The 19,220-nt window shown below is 51.1% G+C and overlaps 1 protein-coding gene and 2 pseudogenes across 2 annotated transcripts in view; 1 reads left to right on the top strand and 2 right to left on the bottom strand.

Annotated features, from left to right (window-relative positions):
* Positions 1-1,981: 1,981 nt before the first annotated feature.
* LOC115934596 (Putative TBC1 domain family member 29) lies at positions 1,982-3,218 on the bottom strand (annotated as a pseudogene). The gene is made up of 4 exons (XR_008679807.2): positions 3,153-3,218; positions 2,955-3,054; positions 2,432-2,480; positions 1,982-2,153 (listed from the first exon to the last, which is right to left on the bottom strand). The product of XR_008679807.2 is annotated as a Putative TBC1 domain family member 29 (transcript).
* Positions 3,219-4,438: 1,220 nt separating this feature from the next.
* On the bottom strand, positions 4,439-7,621 carry LOC109026764 (ubiquitin carboxyl-terminal hydrolase 6-like; annotated as a pseudogene).
* A 1,275-nt stretch (positions 7,622-8,896) lies between these two features.
* LOC101138463 (galectin-9-like) overlaps positions 8,897-19,220 on the top strand; it is a 93,313-nt gene continuing 82,989 nt past the window's right edge. The window contains 1 exon segment of the mRNA XM_063705970.1: positions 8,897-9,024. Within this exon segment, the coding sequence (XP_063562040.1) occupies positions 8,897-9,024 (128 nt within the window).

Below are 19,220 nucleotides of genomic sequence, written 5' to 3'. Positions count from 1 at the left end.
CTAGTACTCTTTTTAAAAAACAAAGAAAGAACAGGCCTTGGCCAGGGAATAGTATCTAGCTAAAATTCATTAACTTCATTTTGTTTTCATTGAATTTATGTTTTGCTGCTTTCCATTTGTGAGAGTGACACAAGTTTCCTTTAAACATGAATTTGTAAATACAAACAGGTAGGCCATTCACAGAAATATATTAAATATGTCATAGGAAAGGTGGCACTCCCATATGGCAATAATTACGATGGAGGCCGGCAAATGACCTGAGTGACCCAGATGGCCTGAGCACTGACTCCCAAATGCCCTCTGTAGGACCTGCTTCATTCCCCGGACCCTTTCCTGGGTCCTCCCACACCCTACAACCTCCTAGACCAGCCAGACCTCAGGCCACCCACCTCTCCATTGCTGGGGCAGTCTCCATTCCCAAATGTGCTGGTCTCCACCAGCAACAGCTGTGCCTCCTCCAGGCAGCTCTTCTAGCCTGTACTTGTCCATGCAGAGAACCTGGATGGTACCCAGGTGGACATCAGCCCTCAGCTCCCAGTAGATGCTCTGGGCTTCCTCCCACACCTCCCCCAGGCCAGGGCTTCTGTGCTCATCTGTCTCTTCCAGTGCCCGGCACAGGTGTGGCACGGAGGAGGTGAGTGAACAGATTTGAACACATTGTCCTCGGTTCTCCTTCCTTGCTCAAGCCCTGAAGCTAACCCGTCAGGAAGCCCTGGATGCTCTGCCTGTAAAATACTGCCTATCCTATGTCCAAACTCCTCTCAGCACATCCATTGCTATTTACAGTTTTGTGTGTGTGGAAATATTTCCACGAAATTGGAATGAGCAGGTCACAGCTGTGCCTGGAGGGAATGGCTGGGGAAATGTGCCATCGCCTTGCTGTTCTATCCAGGCCCACCCAGCTGAGGATGGGGGACCTGCCACCACTCTCCTGGCAGTTCCGGAGTCCTGGGAGCTGGCAGGTGAGGACCCAAGAGTGTTTTCAGCGACCTGGCTGACCTGGTCATCCGTCATTCCCACCTTAGCCTAGGCCTCTACACAGCACAGATCACAGCTCATCCCATTGTGGCATTACACTGGCCTGTGCCCTGTCCTCAGGGTCACATCCGTCTCCCAGAAGCCGTGTGACCCTGGAAAACCCATCAACCTCTCTAACAGTCAGGTTCCTCCTCTGTGCATTAACAATGGCATTGACGCCTGCTTTGCAGGGTGCTGGGAGAGGAGAGGGAGGTGTATGCTGGAGAGCTCCCCAAGGGCAAGGCCTGGCTCTGTGTCACTCACTGTCAGATCCTTAGAGCCCGGGGCTGGCCAAGCATGTGGCCACCATTCCCTAAGTATTGGATTTGCTTCATCAGTGCTGAAGGCAGGGGATAGAGCTTAGACAGACCCCCTGTGTTCTGTCTTCTTTATCTGCAGCTTACTCATTCTTGCCCCTTTCACATGCACCCTGTAGAGCAGATGTTCACTGAGTTTGAACAAAATTCAGCTAGAGCAGCTGATGTATATTGAGGCCTGAGTTCACCTGCCTGGGTCTCTGGAGTCCTCGGAGTCTCTGTGTGGCCCCCGTGATCTGACACTGAGGACACGCCTGTAGTCTGCTGATCCCCGAGGGAGGGGGGTGTGCTGCCTGGGGTGGGGAAGATGTTGGGGCATGGCAGTTGGCTCCTGGGACTGCCCCCCAGGGTTCAGAGAGGTTGAAGGCTTCCTGCCACACAACCTTATCCAGGGCTGTTGGGCCTGGCATATGGCCCCCTGTCAGAACTCAGGTAGGAGGAGCCTTGGCTGTTACCCAGCCCCCTTGCCACCTCACATGGGGACCTGTCTCCACAGTGGGTGACTGGGCCCAGACATGAGTCACCCTCTGCCCTCCTGGGCTGCTCAGTCCATGCCAGGACTGACCGTTCCCACACCTGGCTGAACTCTTGGCTCTGGCTCTGGGCCCGGGGTCCTGCCTGTGCCCTCTCCTTGAATGCTCTGGGGGTCAGGAACACCCAATTCCCTTGTCTCCCTGGCTCAAGGCTTGTTGTCCTGGCACCCTTAGAGGGGTCTGCAGGAGTGAGGGGCCTCTGCTGCTCTCTGAGGCTGTGGGTGCTCTCAGGGAGGGGTGGGGGCTCCCACAAATGGGTCTGGCTCCTCCAGTGCCCTTGAGGGCCCTGTGAGGGGGAGAGCGGGCCACCATGGAAAGTGGGAGGGGGCTTGTTGGAGGGTCTTGCCCACATCCCCCTCCTGCACAGCAAGTTCCGTACACACGCACTGAGCGCCTGCCCTGAGGACCGGTGGGCCTCGTGTACTTTCTTAGAGTCCAGGAAGAAGAGGAGGAAGAAAAGGTGAAGAGGAAGACCCAGGTAGTAGGATTGGGGGTCCTGGGCACTCCCCCACTATTGACTGCCCCAGAAGGTGATTCAGGAGGGGACCTGGTACTGGAGCCCACCTGGGGGTGGCAGGTCCCCATGCTTCCTTGTTAGTTTCTTCATAGAGGCCCGAAGGTGTTTCAGAACAGGATCATCATCCGTGGCTCAGGTATGAAATAACTGGTCTCGAAAAGGTGCCCACAGGCCAGACCTGGATGTCTTCATGAGGCGCTGTAGGGACAGGGTGGGCATCAGGCCCGGAGAGTTCCCTGGGAGAGGTCAGAGCCCACACCCCATGGCCACTTCAGTCTCCCACTGGGTGGTGCTGGATACTTTCATGGCCACTCCAGGGGTCCAGATATGCACGGAAGGCTGTGGCTGGGGGGTAGCCTGGGCAAAAAAGTGCTCACTACACTCCTGACTTTCATCTGGGTCATGTGGGGGATGGACTTGGTGTCATTGTGCCCTGCCCAGCCCACCCGGACAGACCTCCTTCTGGGCCAGAACAGAGGATCATGAGAACAGTGTGAGGAAGCTGCCCTTGGGCCAGTCAGGGTCTGACCCCAGTGCTCCCCAGGCCTCACTGCCCACACGTGGACTTACTCCTCTGAACCTTAAAGGCAATGCTTGTTATCGGCATCAACGCCTGTTCCCCTTCCAGCAAATACATGTCCCAGAGGTGCAGGGTGAGCCCAAGAGAGATCTGTGGGGACAGCAGGCATGGGAGGACCTGGCCCTTCCAGGCTGGGGTTGGTGGCTCGAGCTGCGCCCATTGGGGCTTCAGTCTCCAGAGTCAGTGACCTTCCCCATGAGGGTCACCTGACCCCTCCAGGACACTGGGTCAGACAAGGTCTTGCGGCTCCTCATGGGGGGGCACTCATTTCAGTGGGGATGTGGCTTCTGGAGATAGGGGCTTGCCCGGGGCTTGAGGCATCCCTGAGCCCTCCCAAGTTGGATCCTTGCCCAGTCTGCCCATGAGGCTGGGCCTGAGCCCCAGCCTCTGCCCTGGGATGACCCCTCTTGGGCAGAGGGTCTTGCTTGTGTGGCCTGCAGGGACCCTCCTGGGCTTCCTGTAGGCTAGGGGTGAGCCTAACCTCTGGGCTGGGGATGCAGGGCACTGCAGGGCAAAGAGGGTTCTAAACCAATGTGCAGAATCTCCTGGCCACTGCTCCAGCCCCTCCTGGAGTGACTCCTTCATCCTCCAAGTCTCCAGGGTGGCCCCTATGCAGCCAGCCTCTCCCTGATCCGTCAGCATCTGGCCACCCAGACCAGTTCTCGGTCCCTATGGTTTGGCCTTTTCCAGAATGGCCTAGGAATGGGAATCCTACTGTGGTAGCTTATTGGGCCTGGCTTCTTTCCCTTAGCAAAATGCATCTAGGATCCACCCATGTTCATGTGGGCATCACTAGATCGTTCCCTTTTCTCTCTGAATCTTCTGCCATTTGAAGGGAGGACCACCCTTCCTCTCTGCGTTCCCGTGTTGAAGGTCATTCCCGTAGCCTCCATATGTGAGTGTCGATGAATCAAGCAGTGAATGTGGCATGCAGGTTTCATGTGGACATCAGTTTTCAAATCAGTGGGTTCAATATCGGTGACACTTTGGGGACATGTGCTTCAAGTCCATTGAACTTTGTGAGCCACTGCGCAACTGGCTGCCAAAGTGGCTGTGCCGTGGGATGTTCCCAGCAGACCTGGATGAGAGTTTCCAGGACCCCAAGCTCCCCCAGCTTTTGGTGCTGTCAGTGTTGCCTGGGGAAGCTCATGGGCCCTCCATCCTGCTGCCCTCCCGTGGGTCCTACCATGGGTCCCTGTGGGTCAGGGAGAGCACTTTTCACCATTGTGCATGATTTTCTTTGCTGCCGTCTGTCTCCTCAGGATCCTCCTGGGTTCTGGCCCCACGTGTTCCAGTCTGGCCCAGGGCTTGGAACCTGGGAGGTGCTCGGTCCATGGTACCAGCTGCTCCCTGGTACAGGAGAGCTCTTGGCAGCTCTGTCATCCCTCCTGGGTGACCCTGGCTTCTGCTCCAGGGAAGTCCCCATCCCTCTGGTTCACCCCATCTCCACTGGGACCCTGTGGCTCCCATAGGCTTACTTGACTCCATATCGGTCCCTGAAGAACAGGTGGTTCCTTAATGTCCGGCTCATGTCCAGGTCGATCTGGTGGGTGTGTCCAGAGGACCTCTTGCCCTTCTCCTTCATGACCTGTAGGGCAGGGCCAAGAGGAGGAAGCAGGCTCAGAATAGATGGAAAACTCTCTGCCCCAAATGGCAGCCAGCCCACAGTCAGCCCTTCTGGAAGGAAGGAAAGAAGAAAGATTTCCTTCTGCAGAAAGCTGCTTTTTGGCTTGTTTCTGAAGCCGGGGAGGGTCACGAGAGCTGAGTTCGTCTGTGGTGACTATGTCACCATCTGTGCCCAGGATGTGCATCTGACCACCCCCCCACCCCCCAAAGCCTGGGCTTGATGTTCCCTCCAGCTGGAGACCTGGCTCCCTGACATGGCTGGCCTGTTTGTTGTGTCTGGCTGAGTGTGCCTGGTATTTTCTGGGATTTTTTGCCTTGCTTTCCTGAATGTTCAGGAGGCCTGACCACAGTTGGCCCTGGACATTCATGGGAATGCCTTTATACACTCACTCAATCAGCTGTGGGCAGAAAACTATCTGGTATCACATGCCACAGGACAACCCCAGTGAGGACCAGAGCCTGAGGATTCTGGAAATCTTTGGTTTTGGCCCCATGATTCCTCAGTAGATGTGAGGTCAAGCTGGCACAGGGTCTCCCTTCCCAGGATTGAAAGAGTGTGCAGGCACTCAGAGTCCTGAACTCTGATCTGGACCTTTTCCTCCTTTCGGGTCACCAGGAGGCATCCCTACTCCGAGCTCCAGGGGTCTCCATCCCTGGATTCAGATTCCCTCCAAGCAAGGTGATGCTTGCACAAATGGGCAGCAAAGCTGGCAACCAGGCCTGTGGTCCTCTGGGTGAGGACAGTGTGCCATTCGTCCTCTGAGAGGACACAGCCATGGGTGCCTGTCCCCTGTCTCTGCAGAGAGTGGTTCCGGGGGCCTCTCCCTCCACACATTACTTTTTTGCTGTTCTGATATGTCTCCCATTCTCCCAGCATTTCCATCCACTTGCTCTTTCATCTCATCTCCTGCCACATTTGCTGTCAAATGAGGAATGTTGGAGTTAGCGGAGCTGCCAGGCTTCCCGGAGTGGCCCATGGATGCTGGGTCTTGGGCTCTGAAGCCTTGGTAGGACCCAGCTGGAAGGAGCCAGGGAAGGGCAGACCCTAAGGGCTGAGGGCCTTTGAGCAAATGAGCACTAGTGGGCTGGCCTTGGGACCCCGGGACGTGCCATCCTCAGGCCACAGACACACCAGTTGTAGGTCAGGTCCCAGCCTCTAGGTGGGGTCCTAACACAAGTGGGCAGCCACCCCCATACCATGACTGTGGTTCTCACTTTGGAATTTCATCAAACTGCCAGAGATACAACAACCTGGGGTCAGGTCCAGCAGGAACAGCTGCCCCTCCCAGTGACAGTGTGTTGCCCTCACCTGCCACTGCCCAGACCTGCTGCCTCCTCTGCCTCATCAACCACCCACTGAGTCCCCCATCCCGGGACCAGGCCCCGATGGATCAGGCTCTTACCTTCGCCTTCCAGGTAGTGACAGGGGGCAGCTCCGTCTCACTGTAAGGGAACCCAGGCAGAGCTGAGGACTTGCACAGGGTCTGGAGTCATCCGGGTCAGGGAGTCAACCCCCAGAAAGGACTGGCTCTGTCCCATCCAGCTCAGGGCTCATCCCGGGGGAAGGCACAGGGAAGGGAGGACAAGGGCCTTCCTGTGGGACTGACTCGCAGGAGGGGCCAGGACCTGGGAGAAGAGAGAGTAGAGAGCCAGCCTGGCCAGGGTTATTGGGGCCCCTGGTGTGGCGGGTGGTCAGGCTGCACAATGGGTCTGCCCCTCCTGGACTGGAGGTGGTGCTTTCTGCTGGAGCTGAGAAAGGTCAGCCCTTGGATGGGATGGGGGCCACCCAGTGTGGGTGACCAGGCCCTGACAGTAATCCCTCAAGGAGTGACCAGTCTCGGGAGCCTGTTCTGAGACCTGCCTGGTACACCCTGGGTGCACCAGGGGCCCATCCCACTTGAGAGTCCCAAGGCCCTTACAGCATCTGACCTCCCAGGGTCCACCTGCCTCTCCCTGCACCCAAGCCACACACACTGCATTTCAGAAGTGGCATGGCTCATAAGCTCCCTACCACACTACTTACCCCGTGATCCTCCATCTCTCCATCCTATGATCCCTGAGGGATGGGCTCTGGGCTGGGCTCCTCTTACCTGGCCCCAGATCCCTTCCCAGCACCAGACCCACGGTCATTAGCCACAAGCTCTGCTGCCTCCCTGGCTCTCCATGAGATGCCCAGAATAGGGCCCTGCCCATCTTCTCCCCCATTCCCCTAAGGCCACAGCCCCTACTGTCCCCATGCCTTTCGCCCTTCCCCATGGGTACAGTGAGGGCTGTAGCTCTAGGGAAATGGGGGTGAACAGGGGAAGGTGGGCTCTCAGAGACCTGCTGGACAACAGCCCCGAGGCTGGATCAGGCCTCCCCTCACCCTGTGGCCACAACGCTTGGATCTCACTGGGGTTGTCTCCAAGTGAACAGGGCCAGACCCTCAGGCTGCCCCCCTCCTCTTGTGCTAACTCAGAGACAGAACTGCTGAGAGCCCAGGGGCCTGACCTAGCCCCCTCTCCATTCCCACCCGCTCCCTCGATGGGCCCCACACCACTGGCCTAACAGCAACCTCAGGCTGGACCGGCAGGGGAGCCAGGAAGGAGTTCCGACCCTGGAAAGGAGGTTGGCTTGACCTAGGGAGACATATTCTGCCTCAGAAAGGCCTTTGTAAAAGCAAACCCATCCCTGAGCTGAGATAGGTGCTTTAGGGGCTGAGGGGAGCACAGAGGACTCACTGCAGAATCCCAAAGCAATCAGCACTGCTGTAGATTCCAACAGGCACAGGCCCCATGTCTGCTGGCAGCCCAGCTTGGTGTCCCTGCAACCCAGCGGGAGCCTTGGTGAGGGGTCCAAAGTACAGGGTGAAAGGGCCTTTGTGTATTGGCCACCTGTCCCCGCTCTGTGCTCCTAGGGAGCCCAGGACCCTTTCACCAGGGTGCACTGGAGGAGGCCTCCCTCCAGGGAGCAGACTGCCCTCTACCTTCTCATGCTTCATAATGATGTCCCCTCACTCCTGCAAAGTATCCGCATCCTCTACCATGTCCATCCTGTGAGACAAAATTGTCTAAAGATTACACTGTACCCGAGAGCTTCGGAGAACACCTGAACTGCTCCTGCCCGGTTCCCAGATGCTGCCTGGCTGCATAACCCCCCTTCCACCACTGCATCCAGGTGAAAAAGGGCCAGCCCCAGTGGCCCACAACTGCACAGGTCTCTGGGGTCTAAAGCCTCAAGCAGGGGTGGGCATCTTCCCAAGGACTTGAGAACAGTGGGACCTGGACAGAGAATCCCATTGTCCCCAGATGCCGTGAAACGCGCACACATTTGGCCTGGCAGGTTCAATGGTGTCCATCTGCCAAGGGTGAAGGGCCCATGATGGGCTCTTCCAGGGATGTGGAGGCAGACTGGGGACAGAGACCAGAGGTCTCTGTACAATCGGCCTCCTGGGATGCTCAGGGACCACAGAGATATTCAGCTTCCTATGGGGAACAAGACCTCTCCTGACTGCTTGGTTCTACTCCACTCATCACTTGGATTATCATGGTCCTTCAGTCTGAACAGTGAAGCCACTTTAGGAACAACACCAGTTGAGCAGGAGGGTGTTTGGTTTTGGGGATGAAAATAATCTACTGTCTCCAAAGCAGCCCCTGTGCTCGTGGAAACCACATCTCTCAGGGAGGGACAGTGGACTCCACCATTCTGAGCTGTCCATACAGGAAGGGGATTCATTTTCCTGGGTCACTGAGGAAGAACAGTGGGTCTTTGGTCCTGGAGAACACCTAGATGGACTGTCCCTTCTGGGAACACTTGGGGCAAAAGGAGGGCAAGGCCTTGAGAGGATCAGACAGAGAAAGAAATACTTGGGGAGAACCCCAGTTCCTGGACCCCTTTGAACAGGATGGAAGAGTCTCACTCCAGCCAGCTCTCCAGGGCTCCTTCATTTTCCACAGCTGCCCAAAGGCAGAAGGCTCCCCATGCTACTCCCAGACAAGGGGCCATGTGTGTCCAGTGGGTCCCACAGGGATGATCAAGACCCAGCTTAGGGCACAGATGTGTTCGGAGGGCCCTCCCCTCCACCCCACCCACAGTGGATCCATCCCAGTGGCTCTGCCAGGGCCAGGCTCTGCCCCATCGGGATCGGAAACCCTGGACAAATTTGGGATCTAGGGCAAAGAGGCCACTGGGTTCAGGCCTTAAGTCCAGTGCAGCACAGGGCAGGGCTGAGAGCAAAACCCAGGGTCATGCCTGGATTCCTGGGCTGGTTACTGCCTCTCTGACCCCAGATGTCTCAACTGCCAAATGGGTACATTCAGGAGCCACCATGAGGACAAAAGAGACAATTGTCTACATGGGCAGTGTAGAGTGGGTACCTGGTGAGTGCTCAGGGGTCACCTTCCTCGGCAGCTGCCTAGAAGCCAGCACCGCCCACACTGTAGCCACAGTCCCCAAGTCAGCATGGAGGGAAGAGAGCAGGTCACACTCACCTGATACTGATGAATCAGCTGGCCTGGGCTCTGCCTCTCATGGAGAAAACCTTTGAGTCCACAGAGCTGCTCACAGATACCACTGTGTGTGTGTAGCTGCTGTAGAACATAGAGGCAGGCCGGACAATGGACGGGTAATAAGCACCAGTGACATTCTGAGGTCATGGCAGGCATCACAATGGGGCCTTGCCTGGGTCAGCAGGGCCCAGAGTCAGCATCCTCCACTGCCTGAGGCGTCAACATGCCTGCCTGCAATGTGTTTGCACATGTGCATGCACACTTGTAAGTGGGTAAACACATCTGTGCATGCATGTGTTGCTTCTCTGGCCAGGCCTGGCTGCCCCACTCATGTGTGCACCCAGTTCCTTGTCACTGTCACCCCCGGGGACCCAGGCCAGCATCAGAGCATCCATGGGTGCTCCCTGACCTCAGCCCTCCCTGAGCAGGGTGGCCCTGTGATACACATAGGGATGGAGGGAAGTGACTGCTGTTGTTGAATCTCAGAAGAAAAGTGCTAATACTATTACCTAATGATCTTTTTAGTATCTCTAATGGTCTTTTTAGTATCTCTAATGGTATCTCTTTTTTTATTTCTGATATTTTAATTGGGTATTTCTCTCCATGATCCTTGGCTATTCCCACTAGAGGATCCTGTGGGGAAAGTGCCCGGCACACAGTAGAGGCTCACTCTTCTAGACATGTTATCTAAAATCTGGCTCATCTGTCCTTCCACCCAAGGCCTAGGTGATGCCAAATTCCAGGAGCCAGAAAGAGCTTGGGATAAAAAAGAACATTCAAGGGGAGGGCTTTGGCCTGGGCTGAGCCTTCTTGTGCCATCCAAACCTGGAGGCTCAAGTCCTGAAACAGGGTGTCCTGATGCCCCAATGCAGTGCCCTCCTGATTGACACCTGCTCCCCTGTACTCATTAGCAACCTCACCCACCCTACTCTCAAAGCACACTTGGCCCTCATATCTGGGAGTTCTGCATCTGTGGATTCAGCCAATAGCAGATGGAAAATATTCAGAAATGAAATTGGATAGTTGTCTATACTGAACATGTGTAGACTTTGTTCCTGTCATCATTCCCTAAACAATACAGTATCACAACCATTTATATAGCAGCTGCATTGTATTATGTATCATAACTAATCTAGAGATGGTCTAATGTATACAAGAGGATGTGCATAGGTTATATGTAAATACTAAGCCATGTTATATCAGAGACTTGAGCATCCATGGATTTTGGCATCCCCGGGGACCCTAGAAATAATCCTCCATGGATACCAAGGGATGACTGTATAAACTCACTCAGGAAGGCTTCTCATCAAAGGAAGGGCCTAGTTCAGGACACACAGGGACATCCTCCCTGGAATACTGTCCATTCATCCATCCATTCATCCATTCTCCCCCCAGCAACTCTAGGACTGTCCCAGTGACAACCCTAGCAAGTGGAGACAAGAAAAAAGACCAGCTCACGTTGTCCAGCTTTGAGTTTTGGAAGAAGTTGCACTAGTATGAGGATGTGGGTCAGATTCCTCCAGGATCCAGAGAGCATATCAGGCAGCCTCGGGATGAGGAAAGGAGCCCGGCCTCTCCAGCAGCCACACAGGCCTGCAGTAGAATGGGGCTGGGGCTGGCCCTGTGAGTCACTTGGGCCTAGTGAGGGGAAATGAAGACCAGGGGGCAGAGGAGGAGCATGGGGGCAGCTGGTGGCCTAAGGAGAAGGCATCTCAGGGAAGGGGTCTGTGTTAGTTTGTTTTCACATTGCTATAAAGAAATACCTGAGACTGGGTAATTTATAAAGGAAAGAGGCTTAATTGACTTGCAGTTCAGGAAACTTACAATCATGGCAGAAGGCGAAGGGGAAGCAGGCACCTTCTTCACAAGGCGACAGGAGGGAGTGAGTGGAGAACAACGAAGTGCCACACTTTAAAACCAACAGCTCTCCTGAGAACTCACTCACTATCAGGGGAACAGCACGGGGTGGGGGGAAGAACTGTCCCCAAATCCAATCCCCTCCCACCAGGTTCCTCCCTTGACACCGGAGGATTACAATTCCAGATGAGATTTGAGTGGGGACACAGAGCCAAACCTATCAGGGTCTCAGCCGGTCTTGCAGCTCCCCTGGGGCTGAGGATGTGTGCAGATCTGCTGACCCTGCTCTATAGCACTCGGGGGCTCTATCAGTGCACCCCCATCTGCTGCTTCCTGGGGGTGGTGGCTGATTCCTCAAGAGGAGAGTGGATCTGCTCTCCTGCCAGCCCCCCACAGGGCCTTGTGGAGCTCTGGCCATGTCCTCCCAGGGTAAGGGCAGGAAACCTGGCTCCTTGCCCTTCTTACTCCTTGGGTGACAAGCCTGGGGTCATCCTTAGGCCCCATCACTGCCCCTGCTTCTAAATGAACAGCATTTTGCCAAATCTTCCTGGGAGAGGCTGGGGGCTCATCCCTGCTGTTTCATCTTGTTAAAGCCAGATTAAGACATCTGAGCAAACAGAGAGTAGAGTGGCCCCCAGGAAGGGTGGGTGGAGGATGCTGGCCTTTGGGCTTGCCTGGACCATGGTGGGAGGGGGAAGGTTACCAGGAAGCAGTGCTGTCAGGGTTAAAGTCAGGAGGAGGTGGTTATGCTGGTGGGGGTGGTGTGTGGCTGGTTTGGGGTGGGGCATAAGTAAGAGCCAAGGTTGGTCAGCACCCAGAGGGGGCAGCTGACTCATCCCTGTGGCAGCAGAACCCAGTGGTTGCCCTTAGTTCCTGGATCCAGGGAGACTTCTGGGGCCTGGGTCTGGGGCAGCCTAGGGGTGGAGATGGTGGGAGAGGGGTGGGAGAGGAGGCTTTGCCGGGCCACGTGCAGGACAGGAAGCAGCCCAGGGACTGGTTTGCAGTGGCTGCTGTCATCCCTACCCCCACCCCCAAATTCACCCCTACTCCCACCCTGGTGCAGGCCAGGGCCTTTTCAGGTGTCCTCTGCTGTGGTCTCAGCAGATCACAGGATGGAAGCTGGCAGCCTGGCAGATGCACCACTTGAGCCAGGGGTGACCTGCAGCTTCTGCTTCTTAGAGTGCAAGGTCCCACACCCCTGACTTTGAGGGTGCTGGGAGGTGGGGGACCAGCTTCTGTAGCCCTGTGCATGTGCCCTGAAAGGTGGCCTAAGACTCCTGTGTGTGCCTGTCCAGGTGGGGCCCCAGGAGCCTGAACAGTGGCAGGGAGGGAGATGAGGAGGGAGAGAGAAGTGGAGATGAAAGACAGAGAGAGAGAGGAGAAGGGAGTGAGAGCGAGAGGAAGAGAGATGGGGAGAGAGACAGAGGAGGCTGAGAAGAAGAGAAGGGAGAGAGAGAGAGAGAGAAAGATGTAAAAGGTAAAGAGACAGGGAGAGAGGTGCATGAGTAGGAGGTTGGGTCACTCTTGATCCCAGTTCCCAGTGAAAACTGTTGGTCACTGTCTCCTAACCACACATGCAATAAAGTCTTCTGCCTGCTGCTTACAGCCCCCAAGAACCCCTTCTTCAAGAGAATAAAGTCTTTGACCGCTGCCCTTCCCTAGTTGATTTTGGTCATGTCTTCTAATGAACCATGATGTCTCTTTGTAGGAATGGTATAGAAAAAGAGCCAGATTTGAGGAGGAACATAACATGAGGCTTTCCAAATTATTCTCAGCTGAAAGGTCTTTAATGAAAGTTTCAAGCTCTTTAGTAGTTGGATTGCTGGCATCAGTGGTGCTGGTGCTAGCTGCCTTTCTTTTCTCTCATTCATTGTTTGAAATTGTTGAGGATTGAACAAGTGTGAAGATGACCTGAATAGGCATTCACTTTTGACAGTCACATTCTTGGTAACTGGATTATACCTATGATAAAGGAGACAGATCAGAACCACACTCCTGCAGCTGGAGTACCCAAACCCTGGGAAGGCAGGTGTGCAGAGAACATGAGAATCCTTGGGATAAATGTGGTGCAGCTTCCTAAAGAGACAAAATTTTAACGTTGAGTAATTTATTATTTTTAATATGTTAATTAATGAAGAACAGACACAGGTATACTACAAAATATGTATGGGTTTTTTTATAATAATTTTTTTTTTGAGATGGAGTCTTTCTTTATTTCCCAGGCTGGAGTGCAGTGACCTGATCTCAGCTCCCTGCCACCTCCGCCTCTTGCCAGATTCAAGCTATTCTTCTGCCTCAGCATCCTGAGTAGGTGGGATTAAATGTGCCCACCACCATGCCCAGATAATTTTTGTATTTTTAGAGGAGACAGGGTTTCACCATCTGGCCAGGCTGGTGTCAAACTCCTGACCCAAATGATCTGCCCACCTCGGCCTCCCAAAGTGCTGGGATTACAGGCATGAGCTACTACACCCAGCTTGGGTTTTTAAGATTAAATATATGACTTCAGACAGGCGTGGTGGCTCACGCTTGTAATCCCAACACTTTGGGAGGCCGAGGTGGGCAGATCATGAGGTCAGGAGATTGAGACCATCCTGCCCAACATGGTGAAACCCTGTCTCTGCTGAAATCCAAAAAAATTAGCCAGGCGTGCTGGCGCGCACCTGTAGTCCCAACTACTCAGGAGGCTGAGGCAGGGGAATTGCTTGAACCTGGGAGGCAGAGATTGCAGTTAGCTGAGATCGTGCCACTGCACTCCAGCCTAGTGACAGAGCAAGACTCCATCTCAAAAAAAAAAAAAAAAGATTAAATATATGACTTCAAAAGAAAGTTAGTGCTTATAGTGGACACACTCTCATGTCTCCTGGACATTGAATTCACTTGTCCTCCATCTGGGTATGTGGGTGGACAATTTGGAGAGGTGCTAAATTAGGATATTCTCTGCCAAACACATCTTTCTCACCAGTTTCTCAGATCCCCTGCTGCTATAGTTTATCCAATACTCTGCCAAAATGGAATAATCACAGAAAAGTCCTCATTACTCATTAGTGTGAGGTTCTAACCCCATCCATTTATGCACCACTAGATATCTGAAAACCAAAAAAAAAAAGCAACAATAAAATGTTTTCATTTATTTACCCTTACTTCAATGGGTATTCAAACTAACTCTTCAGAAATAGGTTAGCTATGGCCAGATGCAGAGGCTCATGCCTGTAATTCTAGCACTTTGGGAGTCGGAGTTTGGTGAATTGCCTGAGCTCAGGGGTTTGAGACCAGCTTGGGCAACATAGCAAAAACCCCATCTCCACAAAAAATACAAAAAGTTTGTATTGGTGGAGCAGGCCTGTGGTCTCAGCTACTCGGGAGGCTGAGGCAGGACCTCCTGAGGCAGGAGAGTCAGAGGTTTCAGTGAATCGAGATCATGCCACTGCACTCCAGTCTGGGTGACAGAGCAAGACCCCGTCTCCAAAAAAAAAAAAAAAAAGAAAGAAAGAAAGAACTTAACTAGTAGAGGGAATATCCTGTGGTAACATCTATACTTATCAAAAGATAAAAAAGAAAATGACAAGAAAAATGCTGTCTCTACCAAAAATATAAAAATTAGGTGCACATGCTGGCACACACCTGTAATCCCAGCTACCTGAGAGGCTGAGTCACCAGAATCCCTTAAACCTAGAAGGTTGAGGTTGCAGTGAGCTGAGATTGTGCCAATGCACTCCAGCCTGGGGGACAGAGAAATGTTCTGTCTCAACAACAACAAAAATTACTACCATGTCAAATAAATTGCATAGATTGCATTGCTTTGGGCTTGCCTTTCTTTAGCAAGTAAAGAGAATGAGAAATGTTCTTTCTATGCATTTCCTATGCTCTTTGTGCTTCATGAACTAATACTTCTGTTACTCCTTTAGAGGAAAAACATCTTGAAAACATTTCCTAAGAAATACTACCACAAACTGGAACTGGCTTTGTAGAATTACTTCAGCCTAACTCTCTTTTTAAATAAGAAATCTAAGGCCATGAGGATCAGGATTTGATGTGTATTCTAAAGCGTCTTGTTTGACGCCTAGGTTGGAAGCATGTCACTATGAGTCAACTAAGCAATAACTAGAATATTATTTATTCCAGAAAGCTTTCTCTTATTTTAACTGTGTATTTTCAGAACCTCAAGGTCTATGAATCATTATCCACCTATAAAATGAATTAAATTTAACTAAATGCTAGTATTGTGAAGAATTAGTTTTTCACCATTTCTGTTTACTCTTATACTGTCCTGATAAACATATGAATATAATGAGTATGGGATAACCAGCAGTAGAGATTTCTCTCGCCTTTATTCATTCATTTGACAAACATTTAATGAGCATCTACTAAGTGCCAGGTGCTGTACTAGGTGTTAGGCATATATGTGTGAATAAGACAGAGGCAGTTTTTCTCCCCTCATGGAGCTTCAATTCTATTGGCCTACTGTTCTTTCTCATATATTTGGGAAGGGAAGATTTATATTAGTAGTCTACAGAGCATCTGTTTAATATTTTTCATTTGCCACACCCAGGCACTGTCACAGGGCAGGACAAAGTCTTCAGTAAGATTGGAGAGCATAGTCATTGCCCAGGCATTTATCTGTGTCTAGTATAACTCAGGTCTGTATTGAGCTGCTCATATGCTAATACTTACTACCTGATGAAGGTTAGTGGTGTTTCAGAAAAGGCAAAAGAAACGGTCTGGACAGGCAGGTTCAGAATTTGAACATGTGAAACACAAATTTCACTTGTAAAAAGAGATTTCTGACTATTCAGATTTGAAAAGGCAATTTAACACAATTTTACAAACCAAAAAGATGATTGCATATTATAAGTGGAAATGTAGAAGATCCATACCAAAGCATGTAGGACATGGCTGTATATGTTGGATTTAAAGCCAGTTCCTGAGTATTCAATAGCTTGTTATCCAATCTATAGATTTTTTTTTTTTTTGAGGGAGTCTCACTCTGTTGCCCAGGCTGGAGTGCAGTGGTGTGATCTCGGCTCACTACAACCTCCACCTCCCGGGGTTCAAGTGATTCTTCTGCCTCAGCCTCCTGAGTAGCTGGGACTACAGGCACAGACCACCATGACTGGCTAATTTTTGTATTTTTAGTAGAGATGGCGTTTCACCATCTTGGCCATGCTGGTCTCGAACTCCTGACCTTGTGATCCGCCTGCCTCAGCCTCCCAGTGTGCTGGGATTACAGGCATGAGCCAGAGTGCCCAGCCAATCTATGGATCATTTAAAACTCAATTTTATTTCCTACTGGTAAGAGTCAAGGAAAGAAGAGAGAACTTCATTTTGAAGATGAAGGAACCGTAATTCCTTTGGGGTAAAAATTTAAAAGGTTGTTTCTCGCAGACCCTATAACATAATCCATAATTCCTTTTATGGCTCCTATTAATTACCTCATTATTTTAAGTATGTTTTAAAGGACTGTATTTGACTAATGGGTTCCCTTTAACTGAACTTGTTTTTATTTCTGATCTAACACCCCTTTTAAATGGATCAAGCCAAGACAGAATGTTTGTGACAACGGTGCTTGAGATTGAACAACTTTTGGCAAGGGTAGGTGTTTTAAAGGACTCTATTTGAGTAATGGGTTTCCTTTAACTGAACTTTTTAGTTCTGATCTAACACCCCTTTTAAATGGATCAAGCCAAGACAGAATGTTTGTGACAACAGTGCTTGAGATTGAACAACTTTTGGCAAGGGTAGGTGTTTTAAAGGACTCTATTTGAGTAATGGGTTTCCTTTAACTGAACTTTTTAGTTCTGATCTAACACCCCTTTTAAATGGATCAAGCCAAGACAGAATGTTTTTGACAATGGTGATTGATACTGAACAACTTTTGGCAAGCGTAAGTGCTTTCTGCTAAATGGCTATTTTGCAAATAACTGTGTACTTCTTAGATAGGATCCTGGATTATATTAAGACAGACATGTTTAATTAAATTAGCCATTCCATTCAAGATATGTACCTCCCCAGGCCACCTGAATTTTGATGACAGCCATTCTCAGGTCATGTGGTGTTATTTTGGTCTTTATGGATTATGTGGATAAAATGCTGAATTCTTACTTGCCCTCTTTTTTTTTTTTGAGGTGGAGTCTTGCTCTCTGTCACCCTAGCTGGAGTGCAGTGGCACGATCTCAGCTCACTGCAACCTCTGCCTCCCAGGTTCAAATGATTTTCCTGCCTCAGCCTCCCAAGTAGCTGAGATTACAGGCACCTGCCACCATGCCCAGCTTATTATTGTATTTGTAGTAGAGATGGGATTTCACCATATTGGCCAGGCTGGTCTTGCACTCCTGACCTCAGGTGATCAGCTCACCTCAGCCTCCCAATTACTTGCTATCTTGTTTGTTTTCTGTTTTGTTTTGTTTTGCTGTCAACCAAAAGGGCATATAGGCAGAAAATTTGCTTTTAGCTGTTTATATAGCACTTTGTAAAATATTTTCATTGTTTTTTCCCCTTTCTAGCTTATGAGGTAAATAATAAAATGGCAGAATATATCAACAGTGCAGGTGTCCCCTCCTTGAATATGGCCCTGATGCATACATTATAGATGTAGAGACGTATTGCAGGTAATATATTGGGCTCGAGACTTTTTCATTATCACAGGAGTTTTTGTTTCATTTTGTTTTTTAATCCCTGCATAGGATATGTGCACATGTATTTAAAAGGTCAAAGAGAAAAATCTGAGAAAATAAATGCCATGCTATAGAGACTTGTTTTACTTTTTTATTTTTTATTTTTATTTTTGGTCAGCATTATAAAATTCTGAAAATATCTAATAGCTCATTCCTTTTCCTGGTGAAGTTGAGTAATATTCATCACTGGGTACATATACTTCCATTCTGGGAGACCTAGCTAACTAGCTGTAACAGTGAACTAGCCAATGGTCATGTATAGACAATAACATGGTGGGTTAGAGCATACTTTCATCCAGCTTTGAAGATAATATGGAGGGGGAATGATTTACTACACTTAGTATATTGTTTGAGAAAACATTAAATGTGTATGCACCAATAAAACTAAATAAACTCTTAAAGATTTATATGGAGGCATGTTAAAAATATAGTAGCACAGGCTGGGCAGGGTGGCTCACAGCTGAAATCCCAGCACTTTGGGAGGCTGAGGCACACGGGTCACGAGGTCAGGAGATCGAGACCATCCTGGCTAACACAGTGAAACCCCGTCTCTACTAAAAATACAAAAAAACTAGCCGGGCATGGTGGTGGGTACCTGTAGTCCCAGCTACTCAGGAGGCCGAGGCGGGAGAATGGCATCAACCGTGGGAGGCAGAGCTTGCAGTGAGCTCAGATTGTGCCACTGCACTCCAGCCTGGCTGACAAAGTGAGACTCTGTCCCTATATATAGTAGTACAAATAGGAAAGCAATTTTTGTGTATGTGTGATAGGGTCTCACTCTGTCACCCAGGCTGGAGTGCAGTAGTGCAATCACAGCTCACTGCAGCTTCAACCTCCCAAGCTCAAGCAATCCTCCTACCTCAGAGTCCTGAGCAGCTGGGACCACAAGCTCATGCCACCACAAGTGGCTAATTTTTTAAAAGTTTTTGCAGACACAGGGCTTTGCCCCGTTGCCCAGGCTGGTCTCTAACTCCTGTGTTCACAAGGTTTTGCTATGTTGCCCAGGCTGGTCTCTAACTCTTGTGCCACCATACCCAGCTGATTCCATTTTCTGACTTTGACCACTGCATTGAAGGGGATATACTGGCAATATTGTTATCACTGGGGAAACTAAGGCCAGGGAGCCATGCCTTATGGGCTGGGACTGTTTCCTCAGCTGCTTTCACATAAGCTTTGGTGGCCTGCCCTCTCAGCAGGAAAGACAGGGATGGCTGTCACCGGCAGGCCCAGGCCCAGCCCCTCAGCCAAGTAGGGTGGCCGGAGGATGCCATTTAGCACTGGCTCCCCAGCCCAGGGCTCACCGCTCTCATCCAGGCCCTCCAGGTGTACTGTCTGGTGGGGTGCAGTGCCATCCACCATGCACTCCAAGATGCTCTGGACCAGAGCCGGCTGGTTGCCTGGGCAAACCCTGAGATGCTCCCCCTGCACACAGGTATTTCAGGCTTTGGCTGTCCTCATGGGAGAGTTCCACTGGGATGGTGAGGTGGCTGGGGAAGGAAAAAGAAGCCTCAGGTGGGCTGGGCACTGTGGCTCATGCCTGTAATCCCAGCACTTTGGGAGGCTGATGTGAGCAGATCACCTGAGGTCAGGAGTTTAAGACCAGCCTGGCCAA

The sequence above is a fragment of the Gorilla gorilla genome, chromosome 4 (assembly GCF_029281585.2).
Source record: "Gorilla gorilla gorilla isolate KB3781 chromosome 4, NHGRI_mGorGor1-v2.1_pri, whole genome shotgun sequence".
Lineage (NCBI taxonomy): Eukaryota > Metazoa > Chordata > Mammalia > Primates > Hominidae > Gorilla > Gorilla gorilla.
The sequence above is the reverse complement of the archived record's forward strand: the minus strand, read 5'-3'. Positions and strand labels throughout refer to the sequence as shown.